This window comes from Nematolebias whitei, chromosome 20 (assembly GCF_014905685.2).
Source record: "Nematolebias whitei isolate Nwh7 chromosome 20, NemWhi1, whole genome shotgun sequence".
NCBI lineage: Eukaryota > Metazoa > Chordata > Actinopteri > Cyprinodontiformes > Rivulidae > Nematolebias > Nematolebias whitei.
The window spans coordinates 6,291,371-6,304,774 of NC_056517.1; the positions used below are offsets into that span (position 1 = coordinate 6,291,371).

Consider the following 13,404-nt stretch of genomic DNA (forward strand, 5'->3'; position numbering starts at 1 on the left):
ATTTTCAATAGTGACCTTTCTTATGCCTAGATGCAGCCACACACCAAAATGGAAATCAGTACATGGCTTATTTTTCAAGTTATCATGCTTGCACTATGCATGAATGGAGGATATTTCCATTTCCCCTCTTCACTAAGTGACGAGGAACAACAAATGCCAAGAAGAAAAATGAGAATGCAGCAGCAGCTTTTACAACCAGCTGACTGTAGTTCAAAGAAAGCTCATTCATATATCACATTTAAAAACAACTCCTGTTGGCCAATATGTTGCACATAAAACATTCGTAAAAGGATAATACAAACACAAGAGACTATAAAAACATTTAGAAATATGTTAAGACATAAGGTAAAAGCATTAAAATGACGCAAAATATACAATTCTCAAAATGTATTAGAAGCCAGTGAGTAAACTCAAGTTTTAGGATAAGATTTAATAACACCATGTGTTGAAGCCAGGTGGCATGGTGGCTCAGTTGGAAGAGCTGTTTCTGTGAGCAGGTCACAGGATCGAATCCCGGCTGCGGGTCTTTCTGGGTGGAGTTTGCATGTTCTCTTCGTGCATGCGTGGGTTTTCTCCAGGTACTCCAGTTTCCTCCCACAGACCAAAAAACATTCATGTTGTTACAAGAACCTAGTTTTGGATTCAAGAGTTTGGCCAGACACCAGGAACATTTAAACAAATGTATTATTTTTAAGCTGCTGGTGGGAGTCTGGATCCGATCACAGGAACTGGTCTTCTCAAACAGGTGAAGCGAGGTTCAGAGCCAGCTTCCAGAGCTTGGAGAGACGGTGTCAGTGGGAGTAATGACATCACCGCAGGTGGAGGGTGAGCAGCTGGAAAGGGAGGCCTTAATACTGTGAGTTGATCCAACAGAAGTGCAAACTTTAATCGTGGTCCAAGACGAGAAGAAGGGATCATGCACAGGGAGGCCAAGATCCAAGAATTAATCCAGAGGGAAATCCTTAATCCAAAAGGGCATGAAAGGGTCGTAGTTACCAGGGTCAGAAAAGCAGAATAAACCAGACATGGGGCAGAAAGGGCGGCAAATCCAGGAAACAAGCGTGAGGTTGAGACAAGTCGATCAGAAGATGGATGGATATCCACTAGCAAAAGTGATAATCTGGTAGAGATTTGGCATGGATGTAGCTCTTATATAGAGTTTACAATGGGTGCAGGGCATGAGCGCTGATTGCGATGGAGAAGTGGGTGTGGCAAGTGGCAGAGAGTGGGCATCATGACTTGCTAGGCTGATTGGTAACCCTAAATTGTCCCTAGGTGTGAGTGAAAGAGTGAATGGTTGTTTGTCTCGTTTGTCTCTATGTGTCCCTGTGATGGACTGGAGACCTGTACAGGGTGTCCCCCGCCTCTCGCACGGTAATAAAACTGTTGGATATGGGCACCATTGACCCCCGTGACCCACAAAGGAAGACACCGGTAAAAGGTAATATATGGATATATGGATGGATGGAAGCATGGACGGATGGATCGATGAAGTGTTGAAGCCTGTCAGATGCAAAAGTGCTGCTGGTTCCACAGTTTTGGAGCTACAAAAGAAGACCGGATCACATCTGAGGACCTGACTGGACCTCAGGACAGCTAACAATTTGATCACCTCTAAGGAGCAGCCTTAGCTCTCAAACATAATTTAATCCAGCAAATGCCATTTGAAGATTTTAATTATTTTCCACTGCTGCTGCTTTTGGCCAATTTCTGATCTTCTTGCACTGCTCTGTTTCAGCAGCATTGTTTCAAGCACAATATAGGGATTGTGTTGGGGCTTTGGCCCAATCAGTAACAGCTAGGCCTGTTGTAACAAACAATAAATCAATTAATCGCATGATGAATTAAAATTTTCGACCTCGTTTTCATTTATCGGCTTTATCGTTTCTTCGCGTCTCTTTCTACTGAAGACACTGGATGACAAAAGGCTCAACTCCGGTGCTCTTCACTGACCCCTCCCTTTCTCTTTTCTCTTTAAAATCTGTTTCAACCGTCCAAAATCACGTTTTTTTGGATCGTTACAAGCAGCTAAGCTAAGAAGCTAAACTACAAGCTAAGCTAACAGGCCAATTTCGGGAAAAAACTTCCGTCTTGTCGAAGCTCCAAAATTCACGGTTGAAACAAGTGCCTTCATGTTAAATGTTGATTTTCTCTGCAAAAAGAAGCTGAGAACTTGTTTACTGGTGTTTTTATGAAAGCTTTGCGTGAAAAATGCTATGCTAAAGAGTTCAAACCGCACTGAACGTCCACCATGTCAGCCCATGTCACATCAAGGGCCCTCCCTCCCATTTTCCTTAAAGAGACACGCTGCTCAACTAGCCATCCCTTGGTTCAGTCTTATACTGCCATCAGGTGGTCAAAGCAGGTACTACACACCAAACAAATCAATTTGACTTAATCATTGTTAAATTTCAAACAATATTATCGTTTATCACAATGATTTCTGAGACAATTAATCGCCCAGCAGCGTTTGTTATCGTGACAGGCCTAGTAACACATGTGTTGTATTTTTCAGTAGCATGACACAACAAGCAAACCTTGCACTGCTCAGAGTGTGTGGTACAGTGGTTAGGTACTTGCCTACAATATGGGGAAAATGTGTTCAAACCCACAGTATGGAGTCGGAACATTAAACGCTGGAAAACAATACGCTTAAACTCAGCATTTAGAATAACTTTGTTGGCTCTTTTTTTACACAGTCCAGACTGTAAGTGGTTACACTGTTAATGTTTAGCTCTTTAGCTGCCCCTTCATTTTAGACATTAAGTCTCGTCTTAAAACACGCGTGTCTGTAACTTGAGAGCCGACCCTTGCATTGTTTTTATGTGATTTCTTGTGTTCATTATTAGTATTTTTTTTAGTACTTATTGTTTTATGTGCAGCACTTTGGTCAATGGCAGATGTTTTGAAATGTTATGAATAAATTTGATTTAACAGCAGGCTTGAAAAAGAGCATATTTGCCTTTCATGCACACTTGTTTTCTGTAGAACAATCCTTTTCTAGCTTCTTTTACTTTTTTAGTTGAGCACTTTTCTCTGGTATGAATTAAAAATTCATAACCAGTACTTTGTCCACAGAAGTGTGTTGCTCAGGACGTGGAAGGTTTCACATCTTTTCTGTGTTCTTGTGTTTCAGATTCAGTTTTAAAGAGTTGTGGGGGAGTGCAGGCTGCTGAGGCTGGGTTTACAGCTTTTACTCATCTCAGACGTTCAGTAAACATTTAGAGCTTTGAACGCTCGGCAGTGGCAGGAGCAGCAGCTGATGCTGGTTGTAAAAAATACATTTGTCTTTATATCCACTTTTATTTCACAAAGTGTGCACAGAAAACAACCACAGAATGTTCTTCCACATCAGAATCAGATGTGTTTGCAGATGATTTGATATTCGTTCCTACAGGGTTGTCCATTAAAAAGGCAGATCTTGATGTGTACAGGAACACATAAAGATCGAGTCAGAGGGCGGTCAGTGCTGAGCTTAATGGCGGTTCTGTCTTTGGACAGATGTTGGAATGAAACGTCTGTTGGTATCAAAACTTCTCCGTCCAAGTAGCTAAAAAGTTTAATTTTGAACATTTGGAAAGTTTTTATGCAGTTTTGGAAGTCTAATTCCAGTAGTTACATATGTTTGCAGCTTAAATATATTGTTGCTTTATTTTATTATTCATTATTACGTTTAAACAGAAAAGAAAAAAGGGCTTCAACTAGGGCTGGATGATATGGACAAAACTTTTATCACAATATATTTCTTAATTTCGGTCGATATCAATATAAACAAATTATAAAAGCCTCAGAAAAACTGTACAAACTGTACAAATAAATTAACGTTCACCTTTTATTTGTATTTAGCCTTCAATGGAATTTGAAATCACCTTCAAATAAACATAAAACTCTCAACTTTGTCAATATTAATAGTTTTAACTTTAAACAACAACGTAACACCCCGTGCAGCAAGTTTCTCTTTTGATACAGCTGGGGGTGTTTCAGGGACACGTTGGCTCAAACTTTATTGTGCTTCATCTTCTGACTCTCAGCAGATTTGATCGAGTGGAACAAGTTAATGTGTTCCCACCGCTAGTTAGAACGACTCTCCATCACATTTTGCAGCACTGAAACCTGCAGTTTATCGGATCTTAGAAAGACGAACCACTTCCACACCGACTAATTAGTCTTTCCTCGCTCATCAGTGATGTCATCTGCTTTCTCTTCACTTGTTCAGTCACATTGTGACGGTCATGGGAACTCATTTTGAAGCAAAAACTTCACGCGCGTTGGAGATTAGCCGAGCCTGCTACCGCTAACGCCTTCTGGACTCGAGCTCTGTGTAACATCTACGTCAGCGCGCACTTGCATATTTGTGTGGCCGTTTTTCTGTCCAGTTTGAAATTGAAGTGGCCGCTTCAACCCGGACAGAAAAAGAAATGCGTCAGTGAAACGGTGTAATCAAATCAAAATATCGAAAATGTGCTAAAATTCATATAATCGTTATTGAATAAAAGTATATTGCAACATACATCGATACTGAATTATTGTCCAGCCCTAGCTTCAATGCAAATGTACTGAAGCCCTTTTTGTTCTCTTTGGCTTAAACGATTTGCCCTGTTTTTTTTTTTGGTTGCACTGCTTTAAAGCTACAAACTATAAAAACACAAATAAAAATATTAATAGTATAATAATAGAAATACTTTAAAAATACAAACTATACTCCAAACTGAGCTGCTCAGATGGGAACAATGTTCTATGCATTTTAATAGATGTTGCAAAATATAAATAGATTTTTACAAATGAATTTAATAAATGTAATAAAAAAAAACACTAAAGGTGTTTATGCATGATAAAAGCCTGTTCTCTTCGGAGTTGTGCAGCTCAGGTTAGAGTTGAAGTGGATTTTCTGAATTAAAGATGGACTCAAGAATTAACAAGTCATTTGTTTTTTGTGGCATTTAATAAATGGGAAGTAAAGTAAACGAGGAATTGTAAAAAATAAGAATAATGTCTGTGCATGTTTCAAGAAGAGTCTGGAGAACATGTGACCCTTGGTGACATACAAAACAAGGATTTTGCTTGAACTGGGTCTACTGATACGCAGCAGGTCCATGAGCCAATCAAGTGCCAGGAACCCTCGAGCTGGGCATGTGTGAATCCCAGAACCATTGTCTGAAGCTTGCTCTTATGCTCAGAGCACAAAGTCATAGCAATAAATGATAGGATCGAGTAAAAACAACATTCTTTTTTTATCAATAAGTCATAAAGAGTTTGGTTTACAAGTATGAACCGTTCTTTTACAAACAAAACACGACGACCTTTGGATCCAGACTCAATGATTTATAAACTACATGGTGTGTAAAGATTTCACACGGTTGAACAAGTCACAGAAAGTTTAACTTTACTGAGAAGGCATTTTGACATTTTTAAGTTTTTACACAATAATAGTAAGTTAATTTATTTTAATTATTTTAAAGATTTTTCCACAGAATATTCAGCTGACGGTTATCAATCGCATGCGCTAACGTTTTATCTGTCTAAACTTTTAAAATCGTTTGCAAACGAGCCCCTCTTCCTTCCAGAACATTTTTTGGGTGCAAATACAAAACGATAAATAAGAAATCAGCGATGTTTACCCACTGTGGGTCTCACTGCTTGCAGCCCTCTCAAATATCAAAATGCACTCTGCGTTTTGAGGTTTGAGCTGTAGGTTCAGTAGACATGCAGTCAGATTTTAGCTCAAAATATTGTTGTTCAAATGGATGGTTTTTTTTTTTTTGTTAAAAACCACAGTAAAAGCATTAAAAACTCTTGCATGACCATCAGTCCTGCTGCTCACAGTTCAAGCTTTTTAAAGACAAATAAAAGCAACTGCTGAGGTTTACTAATCAGTCTGCATGTTTGTCTACCTCTCATCTAATTGACAGTCAGGGAGTGAAAAACACAGGTGTGTGGTTACCATGGTGATCATATCGAGTCACCGGCAGCAGCTTTTAACATTTTTTTTTTATCTGGGTTCTCTTCACCCTGTTTATTGAATTCAATTCAGTTTGTTTCTATAGCACCAAGTCACAGCAGAAGTCGTGTCAGGGCACTGAACAAAAACATTCATATTCATAAAAAGTTCATTAGTAAAGTTCTGTATCTAAGGAAGACTATGCAGTTCATCCATCAAAATGCAGCTTAGAATATAACGAAGTTTGTTTCAGTTTGGACAGGAGCAATCGATCCCTGTGACCTGTGCGTGTTCGTAACACTTGTATTGGGTTGTGTTTAACTCAAAATAAATACATTTTTAAAAAGCCTACGGATTGTTCCAACAAAGTTCAGTCAGGTCATCTGCAAGGTTTTTTTATTTTTATTTTTTTTTATTGAAATGCTTCGTCCTTCATCCAAAGGACTTCATCAGTCCGAGGAGCCACAACAAACTCAGTCCCACGAGCAGCAAACACAACCAACCAGTCTTCTGGTGATAAGATGGTTTCTGGGGCCCGCCCTCTCCCCCGTCGACTCCTCTGAAGCAGCCATAGTCAAAGTGGTTCAAAACATCAAAGTTCATGCTCAATAATCCAGGTCAAAGATCCAACAAAGTTCAGTCATATTTTCTGCACGGTTTCTTTGGGTTTTGTTGAGATGTTTCTTATATTGTTCTTATTATTGAGCATGAACTTTGATGTTTTGAACCACTTTGACTATGGCTGCTTCAGAGGAGTCGACGGGGGAGAGGGCGGGCTCCAGAAGCCATCTTATCACCAGAAAACTGGTTGGTTGGGTTTGCTGCTCGTGGGACTGAGTTTGTTGTGGCTCCGTGGACTGATGAAGTCCTTTGGTTCAAAGATGAAACGTCTCAACCAAAAAAGAAACCGTCCATATGAGCTGACTGAACTTTGTTGGATTTTCCTGGATTATTGAGAATGGACTTTGATCTACAGATTGTTGTTTTCTTGTGGAGAATTGTAAAGTGTTTTCTTCTTTCGTCTAAATATCCTGTTTGACCTCAGCCTGTGAATCAAAACACTTTTTATTCTGTGTTTTTGTTTCTCTGGACAGGGACAAGAACTTCATTGAGCTCTGGACTTGCTGTCCCAGTCCTGGTCTGCAGTCTGCTGAAGAATGTCTTGTTATAATCTGAAGAACAATTCTTGGACTGCTGCCAGATATCGGCCCATTTAACAAAGAAAGACAGAAATAAACGACTTCTTGGCAACTCCTCACTTTGTGCAGAGCACAGTTTGCTCCTCACAATCTTCTCCTGCACCTCCTACATCTCTGTAAAACACCAGTCACATGATCTGCTCCACCCTGTCAGACACCATGACTGGATCTTAGTTGGACTTTTATGGAGGTTTCAATGTTCATGTGTTCATTTCTGAAACGAAAGAAGAAAAGTCTCTCTTTGTGTTGTTATATGATTGTAGATATCTGTTTATTTGACTTGAACCACGTGGACTCTATGTGCTGTAAACATTAGCTGCTGCTGATGGTGATGATTGTAACGACCACAGCTCCGCACTGCAAACTGGATAAACTGATGGGAAGACTTTGGTTCAAGGATTATTTTCCATCCTGTAAGTGATCCATCCTCAGACGTGCATGCTTGGCCTAGAGATGAAAACGAGAGGAAACCTTAGAAAAATCAGGAGCCAACACTTTAATGTTACAATGTGTTGAACTGAAGTTTATTTTTCTGTGCTCGCTTCGGTGTGAAAAATGTCCCGTTTGTCCCTTTCAATTGTATAGCATGCTCAGCTGGAATAAAAAAGGAATTTCCTATTTAAGAGCAGAGGTGGAAGAGTACTAAAATAACATTTGTCAATTTTACCAAGCAAATTCAGATCATAGATCTCTTTTTCAAGGTGCTTCTGGGCCTGAAGGCAGCCTAACGTGCATGTTTGTAGACTGTAGAAGGAAACTGGAGCACCTGCAGAAAACCCACAAGGAGAACAAACTGTTGGAAATAAACCCATAGGCGACTGAACCTATACTTCTTTGATGTGGCAACAGTCCTAACCACTAAGAATAAAATACAAATTAAATACACTTGGAATTTTACACAAATACTATTAAAGTTACTTGTACAGTAGTCCCTCGATACTTTGTGGTTTGACCTTCGTGGTCTCGCTCTTTAGTGGTTTTTCAATGATTGTCAGCCTTAATACTGTATTACTCATGTGACTGGGACAGTACAGGATAAACAGTTAATGAGAAAATAGAACAGGCACCGCCATTTTGTACTTTTCTTTCAATAAGCCTATATTGTAATGCTAGTCAAAATAAAAAAACAACAAAGTCCATGCTCGATAATCCAGGTATACAATCCAACAATTTTCTTTCAGGTCATCTGGACAGTTTCTTATTTTGCTGAAACACTTCACCTCCATCCAGAAGGCTAGTCAAAATAACTACACTACCCAGAAGCCAACACTGCTTCCAGCCGCTGCTTTCTGCTGAAATGGACGGAAAGTTTAGCAACGCAAAGTCAGAAGTTACGATCAAACTATTAAGCTCATAGAACTGGCAGGAAAGTCTCAAATAATCCTGAAGCTCAATTATCCACGTGCACATCAACCTGGACGGAGCGGTGGGCTTCATGCTGCAGGGTAGGTCTGCAGAACTGGAACTGAGCTGCTGGTCTGCAGAGCTGGTGAGTAAAATTTTGCAGTACTGTACAGTACATATACATATGTTGTTAAAATTATGTAGGTTTGAGTCAAGAACATTGCAAGAGTGTGGGAAGTGTTTATAAAACCTTAAAATATGTATAAATACTAAAATCAATATAGCGTTCCTACTTCATGGTTTTTCACCTATCGCAGGGATGTGTGGAACGTAACCCCCGTGATAATCGAGGGACTACTGTATACCAGTCTTCTTAATAAATGTTATTTAAGTTATTAAAAAATTAAATTTTAAGTAGAAGTTACTTCTTATTACAACGGGGGTCTCTCCTGCAGTGAACAAAGGACAGCAGAAATTTTATTAAGCTTCTAAACAACTAAAAGCCTCCTAATTTCATGTGCAGCTTCAAGAAAAGACATGTCAACTTTTTAGTTCAAAGACATTTCAGGTCAGTCACCCCATGTCGCCCAACTTGTTCAATAACAAAACATGTTGAACAAAGCAGCTGGTAGAAAAACTCAAACTGTCTGCCCTGGATTTTGACCATAATTCATCCTTGTAGCTACAAAGATACAATTCTTGCTCACTGAAACATGAGACATTATAAACATGGCTTTTAAAACAGTCACAGATGTGAATAAATGTTAGAGGTGATATATACTGATTATATACAGTATATATATATATAGACCTTTTCCAAAAAAATAGAATATCATGGAAAAGTTGTTTAACTTCCATAATTCCATTCAAAAAGTTAATATTTAATAGATGATAGATTCAGGGCCCACAATTTAAACAATTTCAAGTATTTATTTGTTTATTTTTACATAATTTGGGCTTCCAGCTTATGAAACCCACAAAAACAGGATTTCAAAACATTAGAATACTGTGGAGAAATCAGCCCAAATTTTTCAGAGCATGAATGTTTTAAACTGAGTGTGACACTAATCATCTACTAAACTCAAAGCACCTGCACAGGTTTCCCCAGGTGTCATTAAATTGCTTCAGTTTGGTTCAATATGGGGAAGACTGCAGACATAACTGACCAGAAGACCATCATTGATACTCTCCATATGATGGGTAAGACACAAAAGTTCATAACTAAGGAGGCTGGCTGTTCACAGAGTGCTGTGTCTAAGCATATCAATGGAAAGTCTAGTGGAAGGGCAAAATGCGACAGGAGAAGATGCACCAGCAAAAGAGATGACCGTGGGCTTCAGTGGATTATCAAACAGAGAAGATTCCAGAATCTGGCAGAGATCCAGAAAGAGTGGAATGAGGCGGGAGTCACAGCTTCAAAAACCACCACATTCAGGCACATCCGGGAGATGGACTACAACTGTCAGGTTCCTTGGTCCTCTTTTCCGATGAAAGTAAAGTGTGACTTTCATTTGGAAATCCAGGTCCAAGGGTTTGGGGGAAGAAGGGTGAGGAACAGAGCCCATACTGGTTGAAGTCCAGTGTGAAATATCCACAGTCAGTCATGATTTGGGGTGCAATGTCCGGTGCAGGTGTTGGTAAACTCTGCTTTCTTAAATCCAAGGTCACCACAACAGTTTACCAGAATGTTTTAGAGGACTTCATGATTCCTTCTGCTGAGGATCTGTATGGAGATGCAGATTTCATCTTCCAGCAGGACCTGGCCCCTGCCCATGCTGCCAGAAGCACCAAAACCTGGTTTGATGCCACAGTGCTTGACTGGCCAGCCAACTGGCCGGACCTAAACCCCATTGAGAATCTATGGAGTATTCTCAAGAGGAAAATGAGGAGCACCAGACCCAACAACAAAGAAGAGCTGACAGCATCAAGGAAATCTGGGCTTCCATAACTCCCAGTTAATGCCACTGGATGATTGTTTCAATGCCACGTCTCATCGAGGCAGTGATTAAGGCAAAGGGATTCACAACCAAGTATTGAAGATTGACATATCGTTTTGAAAGTACCATATTTTGATTGAGTTGTTGTGATCCTAATTTCTTTTTTTCTGCAAAAACTGAGAAGTAGCATTGGCTGAGTTCTACACAGTAGTCTAATTTTTTGAAACCCTGTTTTCATGGGTTTCATAAGTTGGAAGCCCAAATTATGTAAAAATAAACAAATACTTGAAATTGTGGGCTTGAATCTATCATATATTAAAGATTAACTTTTTGAATGAAGTTATTGAAGTTAAACAACTTTTCCATAATATTCTATTTTTTTTTTGGAAAGGGTCTGTGTATATATAGATAAATGAGAGAGCGCGCGAGAGAGATAATAGGTTCTGTTAGATTTTAAACAAGCACAATGTCAGATGACAGAAAACACTTCTAAAGTCTTTTTAAAAGTCAGTCAGAACTCTGCGTTCAGATGCTGATCAAACGTTATATTTTACCATTAAAATGTAACCACAATCCAATATTTAAGATTATTTTTCCACTTGAGAGTCAGAGTCAAAGATTCTTTATCGTCGTTCCACCACATGTGGTACATGATAAATACCTTGATAAATTCAGATTAAATAATTAAAAAAACATAATTTGATCTCATTCTATCACTTGAGGTAATTGTTTATTACATTGCTGTGTAGTATTGTTGTGAAGAAGAAGCTGATTATTGATTTAGCCTAAATTTATGTTCTGCCCCTCACCTGCCTCAGGTAATGAGGTACGGACGAGTCGACACAAATACATGCAAAACTGAATACATGGATTGTTTAATGCTCCACTTTGGAAGGAAATTTTCAGTTTTTAATTTGCATGTGAATGTGAGGGGCAAACACAGCAGAAAATCATTATTAAAAAATAATAGTAGAAAAGTGTGGATCGGTTCTCAGGTACAGGTTGGTATAATCACTTTAATTGATTTACAATTTAAGGGCAAGTGCAGTATAAATGCTTATTTGTGGTTTAAAAAAAATAAAAGAATCAATGTTGAATCAAAGAAAACTGGACAGAAGAGCGTTTTTTAAGCAAGACTTTTATTCTAAAAGTTATACTGTAATAGTTTATATAAATGATCTGATAAAAGTTTATGGGTGAATGTCCAGAATAGTTATTTTAAAGTTTTTTTTCTCTTAGTAATTAAAAAATCAAAAGCAGCTCTGTGCTCCTTCCTGCTTGTTAAATGGATCTGTCCACCCTCATCATTCAGCCTTCAGACTGACAGAGCCGACAAATGAAAAGAAAATGAGGAGAGACAAAGAACAACAGATCTTTGAAGATGGAGAGTGAATTTGACAACAGTGGCTGAGTTAATCCAGTTTACTGACTGAATTCAAGATTCAAAGCAGGCAGAAACAGAGTGAAGGCAGCGCGTAAGAGGAACCACAATGAGATTAACTCTGCTTGTGTTTCCTAATTCAGCAGGAAATGTCACAGTTCGAGAGCAATCTTGTATTTTTATCTGAACTCTGCTCCCGTTGATGCATGGAGGTTCAAATGACCACACTTGATCCCTGCGTGTTCCTGTGTGATGCTTTGCTTCAGATGAACAACAGAAGGTCAGGTTTGCTTTTTTATGCCTCTTGAGGAAAAAAATAAAACTGGATAGTTTAAGTTTGCATTTTATGTGCTCATTAAATAAACATGTTTGCGAAATAACAAGATCCAAACTGACAGAAGGTACAACGAGTTCAACCCTAATGCAACGCACCACACGGGGGGCACTGCATGGTGTATCGCAGCATGTTCTCAAACTGCATTCTGCCCGTGCCTCAAGGACAACAATCTACATGAAATATTTCAAAAAGAACCCAACCAGAGAGACACCAGGGTCTAAATTTGAAGATGTGGGTTTCCGCTAAGATTTATCTCTGCAACAAGCACAGAGTAAAGCAGGTTTGTAATTTGAACGACTCAGCAGACTTGGACAACAAATAACTGAATTCACATGTTCTCTTTTCTAAGGTATTAAAGATTTACCAACCCTTGAAGGAATCCATATCAACTGCATCCTTTCATTCTAAAGTTTTAGACTAAAACCATTCCGTGTTGAGAAATTACTAAATTACAACCAGTTTTTGTTTGGGTAAGGTGGCTAAGGCGGTTATTTGAATTGACTCCAAATGGCAATAAGTTGTAAATGTACAGTCAGGGACTACTTTCACTAAATAATGACCAGTTCTTCATAAAATATTGACTGACAAAATTATAACCAGAGGTAATGCCAAAGTTTTAAGCAAAACATTGTGTAATGTGAACTCAACACAACACAATATATACACATACTCAGATGATGTGTTGGAAACTGTTAGATGGCCCATGAAGTCCAGAAGTGGGAACTTTAGGAATCCAACCCATGTGAAGGACCATTATTATTAGACACAACCAGTAGATGGAGAGATGGAAAGAGTTGAACCTCCAGCTGATTTAATTCTCAGCCAGGAGCTGACAACCAACCTACCGGCTGTGACTGCTGGTGAAACCTGCATGCTGCCTGACCCCTGCTTCACCTGCTGGACATATGAACTTTGGACTGAATTACCACATTGAAGACCTGCTTAGAGCGTTACTGTACCCCGATCAACCCAGTCACCTGTTAGGCCTTCAGCCTTGAACCCTTTCAACTTACTGGACTCCCTTTGTGACAGAAGGGACTGAATCCTGAGAACCAACAGAATCAACGATTCTCATGTTAACAACAAAAAAGGTTGAATCATGTCATCTGGACTTCGTTTTTTTTGTTAAAAAAGAAACGTTTCGCCCCTCATCCAAGAGGCTTCGTCGGTCTGAGGCCTAGCCATCTGGTATTACCCAGAAGCAAACAAAACAAAAAAAATGAAGTCCAGATGACATGATTCAACCTTTTTTGTTGTTATATACCTGG

General features: G+C 39.0%; 2 protein-coding genes across 2 annotated transcripts in view; both read left to right on the top strand.

Annotated features, from left to right (window-relative positions):
* vstm2a (V-set and transmembrane domain containing 2A) overlaps positions 1–7,762 on the top strand; it is a 115,133-nt gene extending 107,371 nt beyond the window's left edge. The window contains exon 5 of the mRNA XM_037694397.1: positions 7,033–7,762. Within this exon, the coding sequence (XP_037550325.1) occupies positions 7,033–7,109 (77 nt within the window). The 3' untranslated portion in view covers positions 7,110–7,762. The remainder of the gene's footprint in view (positions 1–7,032) is intronic.
* A 4,243-nt stretch (positions 7,763–12,005) lies between these two features.
* The window catches only part of LOC119426817 (tetratricopeptide repeat protein 19, mitochondrial-like), an 8,024-nt gene continuing 6,625 nt past the window's right edge, over positions 12,006–13,404 (top strand). The window contains 1 exon segment of the mRNA XM_037694398.1: positions 12,006–12,079. Coding sequence (XP_037550326.1) covers positions 12,006–12,079 — 74 coding nt within the window.